Source organism: Staurois parvus, unplaced genomic scaffold, assembly GCF_062004578.1.
Source record: "Staurois parvus isolate SC_StPar_1 unplaced genomic scaffold, SC_StPar_1.0 ptg000114l, whole genome shotgun sequence".
NCBI lineage: Eukaryota > Metazoa > Chordata > Amphibia > Anura > Ranidae > Staurois > Staurois parvus.
In genome coordinates, this window is record NW_028317910.1 from 5,426,818 (window position 1) to 5,442,569 (window position 15,752).

The 15,752-nt window shown below is 42.6% G+C and overlaps 1 protein-coding gene across 1 annotated transcript in view; it reads right to left on the reverse strand.

Moving 5' to 3' along the window:
* Positions 1-15,752, reverse strand: part of NINJ2 (ninjurin 2) — a 41,643-nt gene that overhangs the window by 2,373 nt on the left and 23,518 nt on the right. The window contains exons 2-3 of the mRNA XM_089671772.1: positions 5,779-6,016; positions 553-731 (exon numbers count right to left, since the gene is read on the reverse strand). Coding sequence (XP_089527898.1) covers positions 565-731; positions 5,779-6,016 — 405 coding nt within the window. The 3' untranslated portion in view covers positions 553-564. The remainder of the gene's footprint in view (positions 1-552; positions 732-5,778; positions 6,017-15,752) is intronic.

Below are 15,752 nucleotides of genomic sequence, written 5' to 3' on the forward strand. Positions count from 1 at the left end.
CCCCCCCCCCCCCTTATACTTACTTTAGCATTCATCCAGTGCTGTGTCCATCTGTAGTGGCTCTCTCCACTCTCACAGGCTTAGTTGAGAGCATCAGGAACCATTGGCTCCCGCTGATGTCAATCTTACCCTGTGATGAGAGAGGAAAGGACAGGCCAAGCTGCACTGTCTGTTTTAATGGACACAGGCAGCACGGCTTGGGGTCAAGCACACACATTTGCCACAATAGGAAGCAGCTTCCTATGATGCCACATCAAGAAGACGAGGATCCAGGAGCGCTGGAGGGGGGCCTGAGAAGAGAAGATTCGGGGCCACTCTGGATTGGACAGAGCAGATAAGCATAAACCTGTTTGTTATTAAAAATATATATAGTTTGCAATCACTTTAAGGGAAGGATAGAGTTCTGTGCTAAACTTGCGGGGGTTACTAAAACTCCTACAACTCACATCACAAAACCTAACCTGAGTTATGTAAGGCACGTAGTGAGGGCCTTCCCTAGCTGGCGATCTATACAGCTGCCTCTGTGACATTACTCTTCCCCCTGCTGCATACCTGTGTGATCCTTCATTGCACCTCACGTGGCCCCCTGGAGGGGTACAATCCTGTCTTCTGCACCCCGAATGCTGTAATAAAGATGTTGAGGAGAACGGTGATAAACACAAGCGCGGTCGCCACATTGTTCAGCATATCCAGATCCTGCTGCTTGGAAACGTCGTTTAGGTTCTTCCGAGCTGGAGAGGGGATTAGAAATGATGGATTTAGGTAAGGAAAGATTGTAAGACTACATCTGAGTACATCTAAACCTTAATTGAATGACATTTAGTGTATTATAAACAATTACCCATTTTTTTCCTCCACAAAACACTTTTTTTCACCTTTTTTTTTATCCTTCATTAAATCTTAGTGTTGGTAATCTCCTACAGCCTCTTTGAAGTTAGACCTACTCTCCAGTGATGGCTACATTGCATTTCTCAGCGCAGGTTTCCTGATGGTGACAACAGTGAGCAATGTCCACAAATTGTGTAGGCCAGAGACAGTCAGTCTGGGGAGGAAAGAACGAAATGATGCTGGATGCCCTCCAGCCAGAGGAGGGCTCTTTGTGATTTGCTGCAGCTTCTAATGCACATTGTGAGAAGTTCACAGTGTGCAGTGAAATCAGAGTAAGCTAGTTCAGTATAGGAAAGGAGCCTCTACAACTGTGCAGGGCTGAATGGAAGGGTGAATTTAAACTTTAACCACTTCCCTACCGCACTATACCAGAATGATGGCTACAGCACGATCCTCCAGTTCTGAGTGGGCGTCATATGACATCCTCCCAGAATGCACCCCCAGCAGCGTGCACCCGGTGCTGTCTGTGATTGCTGTTTCCTTTATATGGTATGATATGGTAAAATGCCAATTACAGCGGCCTTTTACCACATGATCAGCTGTGTTCAATCACAGCTAACCACCATGTAAATATACTTGCCGGTTATCAGCAGCACTTTCCTCTTGCTGTCACACCATGAGGAAAGTACTGCCGATAACTGGCAACTGTCAAACAAGACATCGACACTGACTATCAGTGCAGCCCCAAAAGTGCCCATTAGTGCCCCACAGTGTCTGCCCATCAGTTCCCAGCAGTGCTGCCAATCTGTGCCCATCAGTGCTGCCAGTCAGTGCCACTGGTCAGTGCTGCAAGTCAGTGCCCTTCAGCGCTACCTATTAGTGCCCATCCTTGCCAACTAAAAGTGCCCATCAGTGCAGCATCATTGGTGCCTCCTCATCAATGCCCACTAGTGCTACCTCATCAGTGCAGCCTATCAGTGCCTATCCGTGCCCCCTCATCATTGCCTGTCAGCACTGCCTCAGTGCAGCCTCATCAACACGCATCAGTGAAAGAGAAAAATTATGGTTTGCAAAATTTTATAATAGAAACAAAGAAAACCTTTTTTTTACCCAAATTTTAGCTTTTTTCATTTACAGTGCAAAAAATAAAAAACCCAGTGGTGATTAAATACCACCAAAAGAAAGCTCTATTTGTGTGAAAAAAATGATAGAAATTTCAAATGGGTGCAGTGTTGTATGACAATGTGCAATTGCCGTTCAAAGAGCGACAGCACTGAAAATTGCAAATTGGCAGTTTGGCAGATGCACCAGATGAGGGCGTGCTGGACTGAGGAGCTGTAGCGGACTGGATGAAGCAGGATGCAGGGTTGGACAAGCCGAGTTGGCAACAAACAAGCAAATCAGCCATAAATGGCAAACATGAGTGAAGTCGGGTCACAGGCCAGTGTCAGCAGCGGTGGAGGCAGATCAGGCTGAAGCAAAATCCAGAGAACAAGCTGAGATCAGGGCAGGTAGCAAACAAGCAGAGTTAGAAGCAAGCCGGGTCAATATCAGAAGTCAAACACAGGAATCAGGATATATACACACAGAAGTTGCACGCTAAACAGCAATTAGCCAGTGCAGTGGATTTGTATAAATAGCCTGTTTGACGCCAGCCCTGGTGACAAGTGCACGCCCGTTTGTGCGAGTGCGCATGCATGTTCATGCCTATGAACATATTTGTGCACATCTGCCCAGTCAGTTGCCATTCTGCGCATGAGCATATGTATGCACTAAGAATCACTTGCGCTATGGGCAAGCCTTTCCTGACATTCTCGCAAGACCCCATGCTTAATTCCAGGCAAGCCACTTTCATCTTTAATGCTACCATAATCTGTCTCACCCACAATTATTTCATTATTTCACCTTTGATGGGGACTAATATTTACAGATCTATGGCACTGCAATGGGGGCCAATTTTGCGCACTCATATCCAAATTTGACTATGGGTTATTGGGAATCACAATTCATCTGATAAGGAAACCCCTTTGCAGCCAAAATAATTTTCTATGGTCACTACGTTGATGATATTATCATTTGCGATGGTCCTCCCACCTTAGTTGATGAGTTTGTATCATAATGTAGTAAGAACAACTTTGGCCTATCCTTCACTTCTTTCAAAGATAACTTATCCTTTTTTGATCTAAATATGGGTCATCATAAGGAGATGATATTTTCATGAAATTATACTAAACCCACCGTGGCAACTCCTTCCTACATTATGATAGTTGTCACGACCCGCGATGGATTAAGAACATTCCCACAGGCCAATTTTGCTGTTTGAGACCGAACTGCACCAGAGACTCTGACTATATCACCCAGAGTGCCCTCTTGAAAAATAAATTCTTAGATAAAGGGTACTCTGATTCTCTAGATCACACCTTTTCTACCTACCTTGATTGAAAACCACCCAAGTTGATAAAAGATGAATGTGAACAGTCAGGTTCATTACCCAATTCCATGATCAACACCAAAAAATGGAGTGTATTCTTGCAAAACATTGGGTTATCCTTCTACAAAACCCCCATCTACAGTCTACCATCAATGATAAATCGAAGGTCACATACAGAATGACCCCTAACTTAAAAGGTAAAGTGGTACGCGGTAAAATAAAATCTTTAGCATCCAACGGCACCATGACCTCATTATGCTTACTTCCCCTTAAAACGGTTGTAAAAGCTCAAGGTTTTTTATCTTCATGCATTCCAAAAATCTTCTGTGTGCTTTTCCTCCCCACAGCCCTCCCTAATACTCACCTGAGCCCCTCTTAATCCAGCAATGTGCACAAGAGCCTTGGCTATCCCGGGACTTCCTCTGCTCACTGGCTAAGACAGCAGCAAGAGCCATTGGCTCCCACTGCTGTCAATCACAGCCAGTGAGCCAATGAGGAGAGAGCGGGGGTGAAGCAGAGCTGAGCCACGACTCTATGTGTCTTATGGATGCATACAGCCAGGCTTGAGAGGGAGCATGCATTAGTGGCCCCATAGCAAGTGGTTTGCTATTGGGAGCATTGGTGACGGGGGACCCGAGAAGAAGAGGACTGGGCTGGGGCGGTTCTGTGCAAAATCATTGCATAGAGCAGGTAAGTATGACATGTTTGTTTTGTTTTAAAAAAGCCAAACCTTTATTAACACATTAAGGGTATGAACCAATGCCAGAAAGCACTTTGTAAGACTTGTAGTTTTGTACAACATGGACAAAAAGAAGGTGTGACTAAAGTGAAAACTTACAAAATTGATTACTTTTACAACTGTTTGTATGACTTTGTAGTCTACTTTCTCACTTGCCCATGTGGGTTGTTGTATATGGGTTGAACCATTAGAACGCTTAGAAAGAGGTTTGGCGAACATCGTCATCTTATTGAAGGAGCAAAGGATAAGCATAGTGACTGAGCCCAACCATTTCCTTGAATTTCACAATAAGTCCACTGTTGGTTTATGAGTTTGGATAATTGAGGCTAAGCCCAGGGGTCTCCCGGAGGCAGAGTGTTTTCATAAGCTCTGCCAACATGAGACTTAGTGGATTTATGTTCTGGATACTATCTCCCCGGGAGGGTTAAATGAAGGTCTAGAAGTTGGCACCATTTTGTAATAGTAATTTTTTTGGTTCATCGTGCTTTCCTTTATAAAATTTTGGTTTAGATACTCCTTCGTTGCAACACATTTCCATTTTTGATAGTTTAATTTTTTTCTGAATATATAGATATTAACTCTGATATATATTTACAGGTATTACTTCCCTTAGTTAACTATTTGGGGTTTGACATGATTAATACATTCATAGTAAGTATGTAATATACAACACATATTTTTCACATCATATAGATGTAGTTGTTTATGGCGTTAATTTTACATGCCCTTTAGGGCCAGTTCACACCACAAAAACGCACTCCAGATGCATTCCGGATACATTTTTGTTTACAGTTCACGCCACACTTTGTTGCGGTGCAGTTTTGATGCAGTTGCTATGTTCCAGTACAGTTTTGTGCAGACAAAATGCAACATGTTCTTTTTTTTTTCCTGCACTGGAAATGACTGGAACTGACTGCATTGGACTGCATCTAATGTTAACTAGCCCTTAGGGCCAGTTCACACCACAAAAATGCACTCAGGATGCATTCTGGATACATTTTTGCTTACAGTTTACACCACACTCTGTTCCAGTGCAGTTTTGATGCAGTTTGCTATGTTCCAGTACAGTTCTGTGCAGAAAAAATGCAGCATGTTCTACTTTTAATTCTGCACCTGAAAATGACTGGAACTGACTGTACTAGTGTGAACTAGGGCAATTGGAATACATGGAAAACACTGTGCATGCATTTCTGATGCATGGAGTGCGGGATGACATCACCAAAGGGAGAATAGCGATACGTTTCTGCCATGTCCAGGCAGAAAAAAAATGCACTGTACTGCATCTAATGTGAACTAGCCCTAGTTCACATTAGATGCAGTCCAGTGCATTTTTTTTTTCAGCCTGGACATGGCAGAAACATATCCTCCACTTGGTGATGTCATCCCGCACACGCTGCACTCCATGCTGTGTTCCACAGCGATCCTGGGCAAGCACAAGCCAGCTTCCTCTCCCATGGTATTGGTTCTCAGGGAACTTCTGGTGTTCCATTGTGCAGATGCTACCATGTTCCTCTGCATTACAGGTGAGCCTGTTTTTTATTTTCACACGTGAGTTGTCCTTTTTGGGTTTTTATTAAATTTGTCTAATTATTCTGCACTTAGAGGTGCTTTTTCCCTTTTTTCAATCTTCTTAGTACATGCAAACACCATGCAGATTGTGAGGGGAAATGTCCTGAGTGATGACTCCTGAGAGAGGCTCTACCCCTCCCCTGTTCTTAACAAAAAGTGATATTGAGCTTTAACTTTTATGCTGCCCCAATCAAGCCCTCAAATCTCTTACCGATAATAATGAGAAGGATTCCAATGACCAGCTGTAGAGCCAGAGACAGACTGATGAGTGTGATGAGAGTGACATAGTAGGTGAAGCTCGGCCCCTGCTCGAGAACAGCCTTCAGCTGAGTTGCATTCGCCATAAAGAGCGCCACATCCAGCATGCTTTCAGCAACACTCTTCTTGGTGGCATAATGGTTAAGATTGATGGGCGATCCTCTCCGCCGCTCTCCAGAATTACCACCTGCCTGCAAAACAAGTCCCCATGTCAATAACTACCAAATCTATCCAGTAAATATTGTAGCTGCACTTAAGACCGGATTCAGACTTTTGCCGTGTGTAATGTTGCAAGCTAACACACAATTCAACTCACCTGCCCTTTTTTTTTTTTTACAACATTGCATTGTCCATTGTGGTGCATTGGCATTTGCATTGTGGTGCCATTTAAACTGGAATTAAACTGTATCTGAGCACAACAAATACTATTTAATTTAATATTCAAGAAAACTCACTCATCCATCCAAGTATCCATGCTTTATTTTTTGAGAAATCACTACCCCCATTGCATTTCTAGCCACAGCCATCTGGATTAAGGGCAAATGATTCATGCAACATTTCTTTCCTGAAATCCATCTGCCCTTAGGTCAGGCATGCAGGCAGGAGGTTGTGCTTATCTAAGAAAGCCCCCCCCTCCCCTCCCAGAACAAAGCAGCACAAAACAGCACATTGAAGTTCAGGTATTACTATGCATTGCAGTAATGTGTGTTTGATTGCATGCTACTGCAACACAATGCTGTGAATCACTTCATGTTCTGGGAAACCAGGACAAATACAAATGGTGCATTTTCCCAATGGGGACACGGATTGTAATAAACACCTGAACATGGTTTAAACCCTTCCAAACCCCTTCCAAAGCTAAAAGAAAAATACATCAATTAATGAATAAATAAAGCAAAATTTCAGGCCTGATTGAAATGTATTACAGTAGTAAGCAGAATATTAGGAGTGAGACCCCTGTGTTACCTCAATAATGAGAGAGTCACGTGGGTGTGATGTAACGCGTAAGGGGCTTGGCTCTGGGCAGACGTGAATAGTGAGTTCAGCTGACAAGTGAAGCCGGTATCTGATGATTTTATGACATTTTATTCATTTACTACATGTGAGTGTATTACTGCTTCTTAATAAATTTTTATATTAGTACATACTGCACCATGGGAGTGTCCTTTGTTCCCTTTTAAGGATAGGAATGTGTGACCTCCATCACCCTTAAAGGGAACGTTCCCTGGCTCTGGTTTGACAATCTATTGAAAGCTCAAAGGTGTTTGATTATTTGATTACTATCACATGGTTGTGGATTGAAAAAGTGAAGAATCCTTTTGTCTATTTGATATCATAAAGCGCATTTCCATGTGCTCTGAGGTGAGAGTTCTGTGAGCACTGAGGTGGCACTATATGTTATCTGCACTATTTTACTTTATGGTGTTTGGGATATCAGCACAAGAAGAAAGCACGTGAATTATGGAAGACTCTTTATTACAAATTGATTTTATATTTATGGACTCATTATGGACGTTTTATTCAGCTATGTCACTCTTTTATTTTTTGTAGCTATTACTTATACATCACTTATTTATTTTTAATAGACATTCCATTAGACTGCAGTTATGCATCTTACCACTAGGGGTCACTAGTGGCAAGCAATCCACCAATTAGTATTATAAGAACCAATCACAAAAATGATTTATATATAACTAAAAAAGAAAATATATTTGCTGGGAAAAATAACATATAAAGTGTCCTCATCAGACATATGCATAGTTCAAATACAAATGTATATAGAAACTGCAGTAGTAGCATCACACCTTGGTCAAGGGGACAATCCCAACTTGCTGGTTGGATCATGAACTGATGTACATTGAAAAGTCATCACTACCAAGTTGCCTTGTTATTATTTTTGCCCTTCCCTATTGAAGTCAAAGTGCCATTGTTTAGGGGAGGACTGAGCAAATACAAAAAAACCCAACAAATTTATATACTTCCACTTGCTGCATTTAAGCATTTATTTTAATTCCATCATGTTAGCTTGCTTTCCATCAAAATGTTCATTTCTGGGCAATTTTTTTATTTTAGAAATACATTTTTAAAATGTAATAAATATTTTTTTTTTTTTTAAAGCTTCAGGCAGTTTTTTTATGGGTTAATTGTGGACAGCGCCTCGTAGTTGAGCTCAGGAATCACAGTGAGTGAGGATGCTGGGTGGACAGCAGGGAGCACTGGAGAGATGGAGGAGCGCCTAATGTGAAAGCCTGGCAGGTCACTGGAAGGTCCAGAGCGGCGGCGCTGGCGTGTGATGTCATAGACATGCAACGCGTTTCTGAGCATGTGCAAGATCCGATGTGGACAAGAGCGCTTCTTTAAAGCAGCAAGCAAAACGCTTGCCTATGACATCACACGCCATCGCCGCCGCTCCGGAGTTTCCAGTGACCTGCCAGGCTTTCACATTTCTCCATCTCTCCAGTGCTCCCTGATGTCCAGCCGCCATCCTCACTCACTGTCATTCCTGAACTCAACTACAAGGCGCTGTGCACAATTAACCCGTATGAGCCTGCTTGTAACTTTCTACATGTGAGTTGTTAAACTTATGTTTTAACTATTAAATGACCTAACAGTCTACACTCAGAGGTGCTGTGTCTCTCTCGTTGTTTCTACGTCAGTCATTGCTTCACTCTACCACAGCTTGCCCGGGGATTTAGACTGCTTACCCTCCGGTCAGTTTCTGGACCCCACACCCATCCAAGAGACTATGTGGACTGCTCATTCCATGCGCCTGTTATTTCTCTGACTACAGTATATAAGTACCTGTAATAAATAAGTCACATTGCTTGACATATTTATGAAAACCTTTTGACACCAACTATTATGACATAAGGAGAAAAGGATTTGGATTCTTTTATAAACTCATTTTTGCTGAATGATATAAGCCTGTGTTCATGTCTTCTATCCATGTGACCACATTCCGTCATACCAGATGACAGCAAATCATTTTCAGGGTTAAGAGGTTGCCTGAGACCAGAACGTCCCTTCCGACTGCCTAAAATATTGGCAATAAATGCCAAAATTAACTGAGTGCCACAGGCAACCTCCCTATCACACCCTACTACCCAGACATTGTGTCATGGCTGAGTCACAGAGACTGGTGACAGGCTACAATCATGCAGTTTCTGACCTGTCTGTCATACATGCAATGATTGCACTGAAAGCTGCAAAATTCAGTTGCATAATACTGATACTCAAATGTGTCTCAGACACTGTACTGGGTTTAATTGTCAACTCACCCATAAATGATATTCCAGGATCTGGTAGATGTTGGAGAGTTATCCTTTCTCTTCTAGCTCTCAAGGATTTTATTGGTAATATCTGCAGAGAGTTCCTGGGTCTCCCACCCAGGAACTCACTGCAGCTCCCACCATCCTTGTGTTCCTAACTCTCTACACCTGCTATGTCAATTATGAGGGGTTCTCACCATTTCTGCCCTGAGATCCAGGCTCGCACACCTATTGTGCCCATTATGACGGGTTCCGACCATTCCAGCTCTGATTTCTCATGTCTGCACATCTGCTGTGCCCACTATGAGGGTCTCACAGTATTCCTGCTCTGAGTTACCAGGTAAGTACACCAGCTGTACCTAATGTGTTCTCATTATGAGAGGTTCTACCACCTCATTTCCTGGGTCTGCACATCTGCTGTGCCAATTAAAAGGGATTACCACCATTTCTCTGCTGAGTTTCTGCATGTATACAGTTGCTGGGTGCATTATAAGGGTCTCCCACCATTCCATTGCTGAGTTCTACAGTCTGCACCTGCTGTGCCCATTATGAGGGGTTTTTACCATCCCTGCACTGAGCTTCTGGATCTGCACTTCTGCTATGCCCATTATATGAGGTCCCCACCATCCCTGCTGGATTTTATATTAATTTCATAATATGGAGAATGTAACACGAGGAGCTGGAACACACAAACCTCCCAGAGCTAAGAATTAAGGCAGGGTGGTCTCACATTCAGCAAATAACACAAAACACACCTAACTAACACTTCTGCCTTCCTTGCAATGAGTTCTCCCTTACTGTGTAAACAATTTGAAGCACAGAACAATGCCATTTAAGCAAACTGTATGTTAAGTAAACCTGTGAGTCACTTTACAAATCTTCATAATTAATTTCCAAATACTGTATGTCACAATATACAGCAACAGTATAATTTTTCAGAAAAAAATTCCACCTTTTGTCATTAATAAAATGTTCCTAAATCTGCAATCCAATGGCTATGCCTGGGCTGAACTGATGTCATCAGTCTACCGCAAGACGAAGCATTTCATGCAAGTACTCATGTACACTGGACGTTTTTACACAGGCTGTTTTTGGCTTTTGAAGTTTTTTTCTACAGCCAGTAAATCCCCAGCATGTTATCCTACATGTCCATGCACACATAGACTGTAATCAACGATTTTTGGCAGGGACATTTCTTGGCTGGAAAAAAAACCAGGACTAGTTGGTTTTCTAGAGTTGTTTTAGCTGTAAAAACACTCTAACGCTGAAAAACGTGGTAAAATGCTTCAAACTGGCATTTTTGGATGTTTGTTAGAACCCCGCAATTTTTTGGGGGTAAAAAAAAAAAATCCAATTGTGGGAAAACGTCGCTAACACTAACGTAAAACGCAAAAAAAAGCTGAAAAACACACGTTTTTAACGTGACTTTACACAGCTAACAGTACCAGCATTATCAAAATGCCTAGTGAGCATGGAGCCTAAGGATTAGCTTGGGTTTGGCCCAACCTTAGGTTTGGGATGAACATAGAAGGAAGCTGTCACACCTGCCCACTGCTACCCAATCAACTGTCACCAGGGCATTCCCTGCCGGCATCTCAGTCCAGGAAGAAGACAATGAGCTTGCATTTTGCCTCAACAAAGCTGGTGCCATCTATCTGGAAAGGAAAGCAAATTGAGGCATTGTCAGATGGAATACAGTGATCTCTGTGAGAGGTTCAAAATACCTGGAAGTGTTAAACATACACATTACTTTCCGTGATACATTAAATTTGAAAAAACATATCTGGTGCTAGGTTGACTTTAATTCAAACAGTTTACTGCTGAAAAATGTTGAGTTCACAAGAACTTAGGTAGAACAAGAATACCCTTAAATGGCAGCCAGTTGACTTTCACATTTGCACTAGAGAGCCCTCACTGCTGTCTGCACCACAGTGAACGTGGGTACCCTGCCCAGCATCACTGGCACCTACAACCAGCAATAAGCTTCAGCTAGAGGTCTGAGGGAAATAATGATATTGGTGTTCTGGGAGAGGGATCTTGAACACTTTTTAGTGGCCTGCAGTTGGGCCCTGACTTCCTTCTTCAGTACCATCCAGTTTCCAACCACTGGGGTCAAGATGGCAAAATCTAAAACTACAAATATTGACTTTAAGGCTACAATATCTAAAAGTTTACAAACCAGGAATAAGTAAGCCACCAACAGCCAAGATATAGATAACAGCACTAAACCTTGAAGCTTTAAAAAACAAACTTGCCAATGGCGTCTGCTGGATTTTTTTGTTCGAGCAAGTTTCAGGACTGGTGTAAGGGGTGGACAGAAGAGAAACACGAAAGAGATACGGCACTCTCCATTGTTTATTTGGAAGGACATACAGACTAGTGCTCATAGAGGTTGCCCCAGGAGATCTAATTATGTTGTCAACCTGCAGACTGTAGCATGGACTGTAAGCAGAAGAGTCGGACCCCTAAGTGCTTCAGCAGAAGGGGGCGCAAAAAGGGCAGGACCTGCAATCTACACTGCTGAAGAAACCTAAAAAATAGTAGAGAAGTGTACGCTGAGAGTATCCTCTTTTTGGTTAGACAGAAGAGTTGGCCACTTTTGGTGCTTCAGCAGAAGGGGGCTGCAAAAAGGGCAAGGTCTACAACCTATGGTGCTGAAGCAAATCACAACTCATGAAGTGAGGGGCGCACTTTAGCTTTTTTGTCTTGGGTGCTAAAGGACCTTGTCCAGACACAGGCAGGTTGACAAAAGTGTCAGGAGAAATCCAGGAACAGATTATAATCTTTCGCTGACCTGGGGTTAATTATATACAGTCATGGCCGAAATTGTTGGCACCCTTGATATTTTTCCTGAAAATCAAGTATTTCACACAAAAAAGGTATTGCATTAACACATGTTTTGCTATACACATGTTTATTCCCTTTGTATGTATTGGAACAAATATAAAACAGAGGCAGAAAAGCAAATATGACATAATGTCACACAAAACCCCAAAAATGGGCTGGACAAAAGTATTGGCACCCTTAACTTAATATTTGGTTGCACACCCTTTGGAAAACATAACTGAAATCAGTCGCTTCCTATAACCATCAATAAGCTTCTGACACCTCTCACCCGGAATTTTGGACCACTCTTCCTTTGCAAACAGCTCCAGGTCTCTCTTATTGGAAGGACACCTTTTCCCAACAGCAATTTTAAGATCTCTCCACAGGTGTTCAATGGGATTTAGATCTGGGCTCATTGCTGGCCACTTCAGAACTCTCCAGCGCTTCTTTGCCATCCATTTCTGAGTGCTTTTTGACGTATGTTTGGGGTCATTGTCCTGCTGGAAGACCCAGGATCTTGGACGCAAACCCAGCTTTCTGACACTGGGCCCTACAGTGCGACCCAAAATCCTTTGGTAATCCTCAGATTTCATGATGCCTTGCACACAGTCAAGGCACCCAGTGCCAGAGGCAGCAAAACAACCCCAAAACATCATTGAACCTCCACCATATTTTACCGTAGGTACTGTGTTTTGTTCTTTGTAGGCCTCATTCCGTTTTCGGTAAACAGTAGAATGATGTGCTTTACCGAAAAGCTCTATCTTGGTCTCATCTGTCCACAAGACGTTTTCCCAGAAGGCTTTTGGCTTACTCAAGTACATTTTGGCAAACTGTAGTCTTGCTTTTTTATGTCTCTGTGTCAGCAGTGGGGTCCTCCTGGGTCTCCTGCCATAGCGTTTCATTTCATTTAAATGTCGACGGATAGTTCGCGCTGACACTGATGCTCCCTGAGCCTGCAGGACAGCTTGAATGTCTTTGGAACATGTTTGGGGCTGCTTATCCACCATCCGGACTATTCTGCGTTGCAATCTTTCATCAATTTTCCTCATCCGTCCACGACCAGGGAGATTAGCTACAGTGCCATGGGTTGCAAACTTCTTGATAATGTTGCGCACTGTGGACAAAGGCAAATCTAGTTCTCTGGAGATGGACTTGTAACCTTGAGATTGTTGATATTTTGCCACAATTTTGGTTCTCAGGTCCTCAGACAGTTCTCGTCTCCTCTTTCTGTTGTCCATGCTTAGTGTGGCACAGACAGACACACAATGCAAAGGTTAAGTGAACGTCTCTCCTTTTTATCTGCTTTCAGGTGTGATTTCTATATTGCCCACACCTGTTACTTGCCCCAGGTGAGTTTACAGGAGCATCACATGCTTGTAACATTCTTATTTATCCGCAGTTGTGAAAGGGTGCCAATACTTTTGTCCAGCCCATTTTTGGAGGTTTGTGTGACATTATGTCGAATTTGCTTTCTTTCCTCCCTTTTTTTGTTTTGTCCCAATACACACAAAGGGAATAAACATGTGTATAGCAAAACATGTGTTAATGCAATACGTTTCGTGAGAAATACATGATTTCCTGGAGAAATATCAAGGGTGCCAACAATTTCGGCCATGACTGTATCTGTGTATAATGTGTTACCTAGCATGCCAGCCCTGGCATCTTATTGCAGCCAAATAATAATTGTTTGCAATCGTGACTCATATTGTCTACCTTCCAACATATGAGGTACAGCGCCAGCATACCCCACCCCTTCTGTGTGTGAGCAGCGCTCAGAGTCACACCTTCACACCAGGGAAATCCACAAACCGCCAAACACACCGTGCAAATAATTTACAGATAACATACACTCCACTGAAAGTATATTCTGTCTTGTGGAATTCTACCACACAGCTTGGGGTCTCTCAGATCATCCTATATCCAATCATCCAGTCATGTGTATGTAACAGGGTAACTGTGATGTTGCTTCATAAACTAAAAGCAATCTTTAATGATAAAGCTTAAGAGCAGCAAAAACACCTTTAGGTTAAAGAAACAACACTGGGAAGATCAGTGTATTGCTCTTTCTCTGCCTCCTACTAACACGCAAACCCTGCAGCCCTCACCCCCCAACCCTCTAAACCTCCTTATGCTGAGAACAGAGGTCAAGTGACCACTTATAAAGAAAAAGCTATTTGATATATTTGATATATACATATATATTCTGTATATATACGTATATGTTTTAGTGGTGCACTGAAATTAAAATTCTGGTGTCAAGACCGAAAATTCAAAATGCACTTGGCTGAAAACCGAAATGCGCAGTTTTTAAAAATGAATACAGTTGCAAGAAAAAGTATGTGAACCCCTTGGGATTAAGTGGAGTTTTGCATGAATTGGGCATAAAATGTGCTCTGAACGTCATCTAAGTCACAACAATAGAAGAACACAGTCTGCTGAACATAATACTACACAAACATTAGATGTTGCCATGGTTTAATTGCACATAACATGTAAACATTCACAGTGCAGGAAGGAAAAAGTATGTGAACCTTTGGACTTAATAACTGGTTGACCCTCCTTTGGCAGCTATAACCTCAACCAAACGTTTCCTGTAGTTGCAGATCAGACCTGCACAACGATCTGGAGTGATTTTGGACCACTCCTTTTCACAAAACTGTTTCAGTGTAGCAATATTCTTGGGATGTCTGGTGTGAATCGCTCTCTTAAGGTCATGCCACAGCATTTCAATCGGGTTGAGGTCAGGACTCTGACTGGGCCACTCCAGAAGGCGTATTCTGTGCTGTTGCAGCCATTGTTTTGTTGAATTATTACTTGTATGCTTTGGGTCATTGTCCTGTTGCATCACCCATCCTCTGCGGAGCTTCAGTTGGCGGACAGATGGTCGTACGTTTTCCTGCAAAATGTCTTGATAAACTCTGGAATTCATTTTCCCATCAATGACAACAATCCGTCCAGGCCCTGAGGCAGCAAAGCAGCCCCAAACCATGATGCTCCCTCCGCCATGTTTTACAGTGGGGATGAGGTTTTGATGTTGGTGTGCTGTGCCTTTTTTTCTCCACACATAGTGTTGTGTGTTCTTCCCAAACAACTCAATCTTGGTTTTATCTGTCCACAGTATATTTTGCCAGTAGTGCTGTGGAACATCCAGGTGCTCTTTTGCAAACTTCAAACGTGCTGCAATATTCTTTTTGGACAGAAATGGCTTCCTCCGTGGTGTCCTCCCATGTACTCCATTCTTGTTTAATGTTTTCCTTATTGTAGATGTGTCAACAAAAATGTTAGCATGTGCCAGAGATTTCTGTAGGTCTTTAGCTGACACTCTGAGATTCTGCTTTACCTCATGCAGCATTCTGCGCTGTGCTCTTGCAGTCATTTTTACAGGACGACCACGCCTAGGGAGAGTAGCAACAGTGCTAAACTTTCTCCATTTGTAGACAGTCTGTCTTACCGTGGACACATGAACATCAAGGCTTTTGGAGATACTTTTGTAACCCTTTCCAGCTTGATGCAAGTCAACAATTCTTGATCGTAGGTCTTCTGAGAGCTCTTTTCTGCGAGGCATGGTTCACATTAGACAGTGCTTCTTGAAACCAGTAAACCCAAAACAGGTGTGTGTTTTTTAAGGGCAGGACAGCTGTCAGCAACACATCCAATATCATCACACTGATTGGAGTCAAGGTTGGCTCACTCCTGGCTCCAATTAGCTCTGGGAGAAGTCATTAAGCTAGGGCCTCACATATTTTTTCCTCCCTGCGCTGTGAATGTGTACATGTTATGTGCAATTAAACCATGGCAACATCTAATGTTTGTGTAGTATTATGTTCAGCAG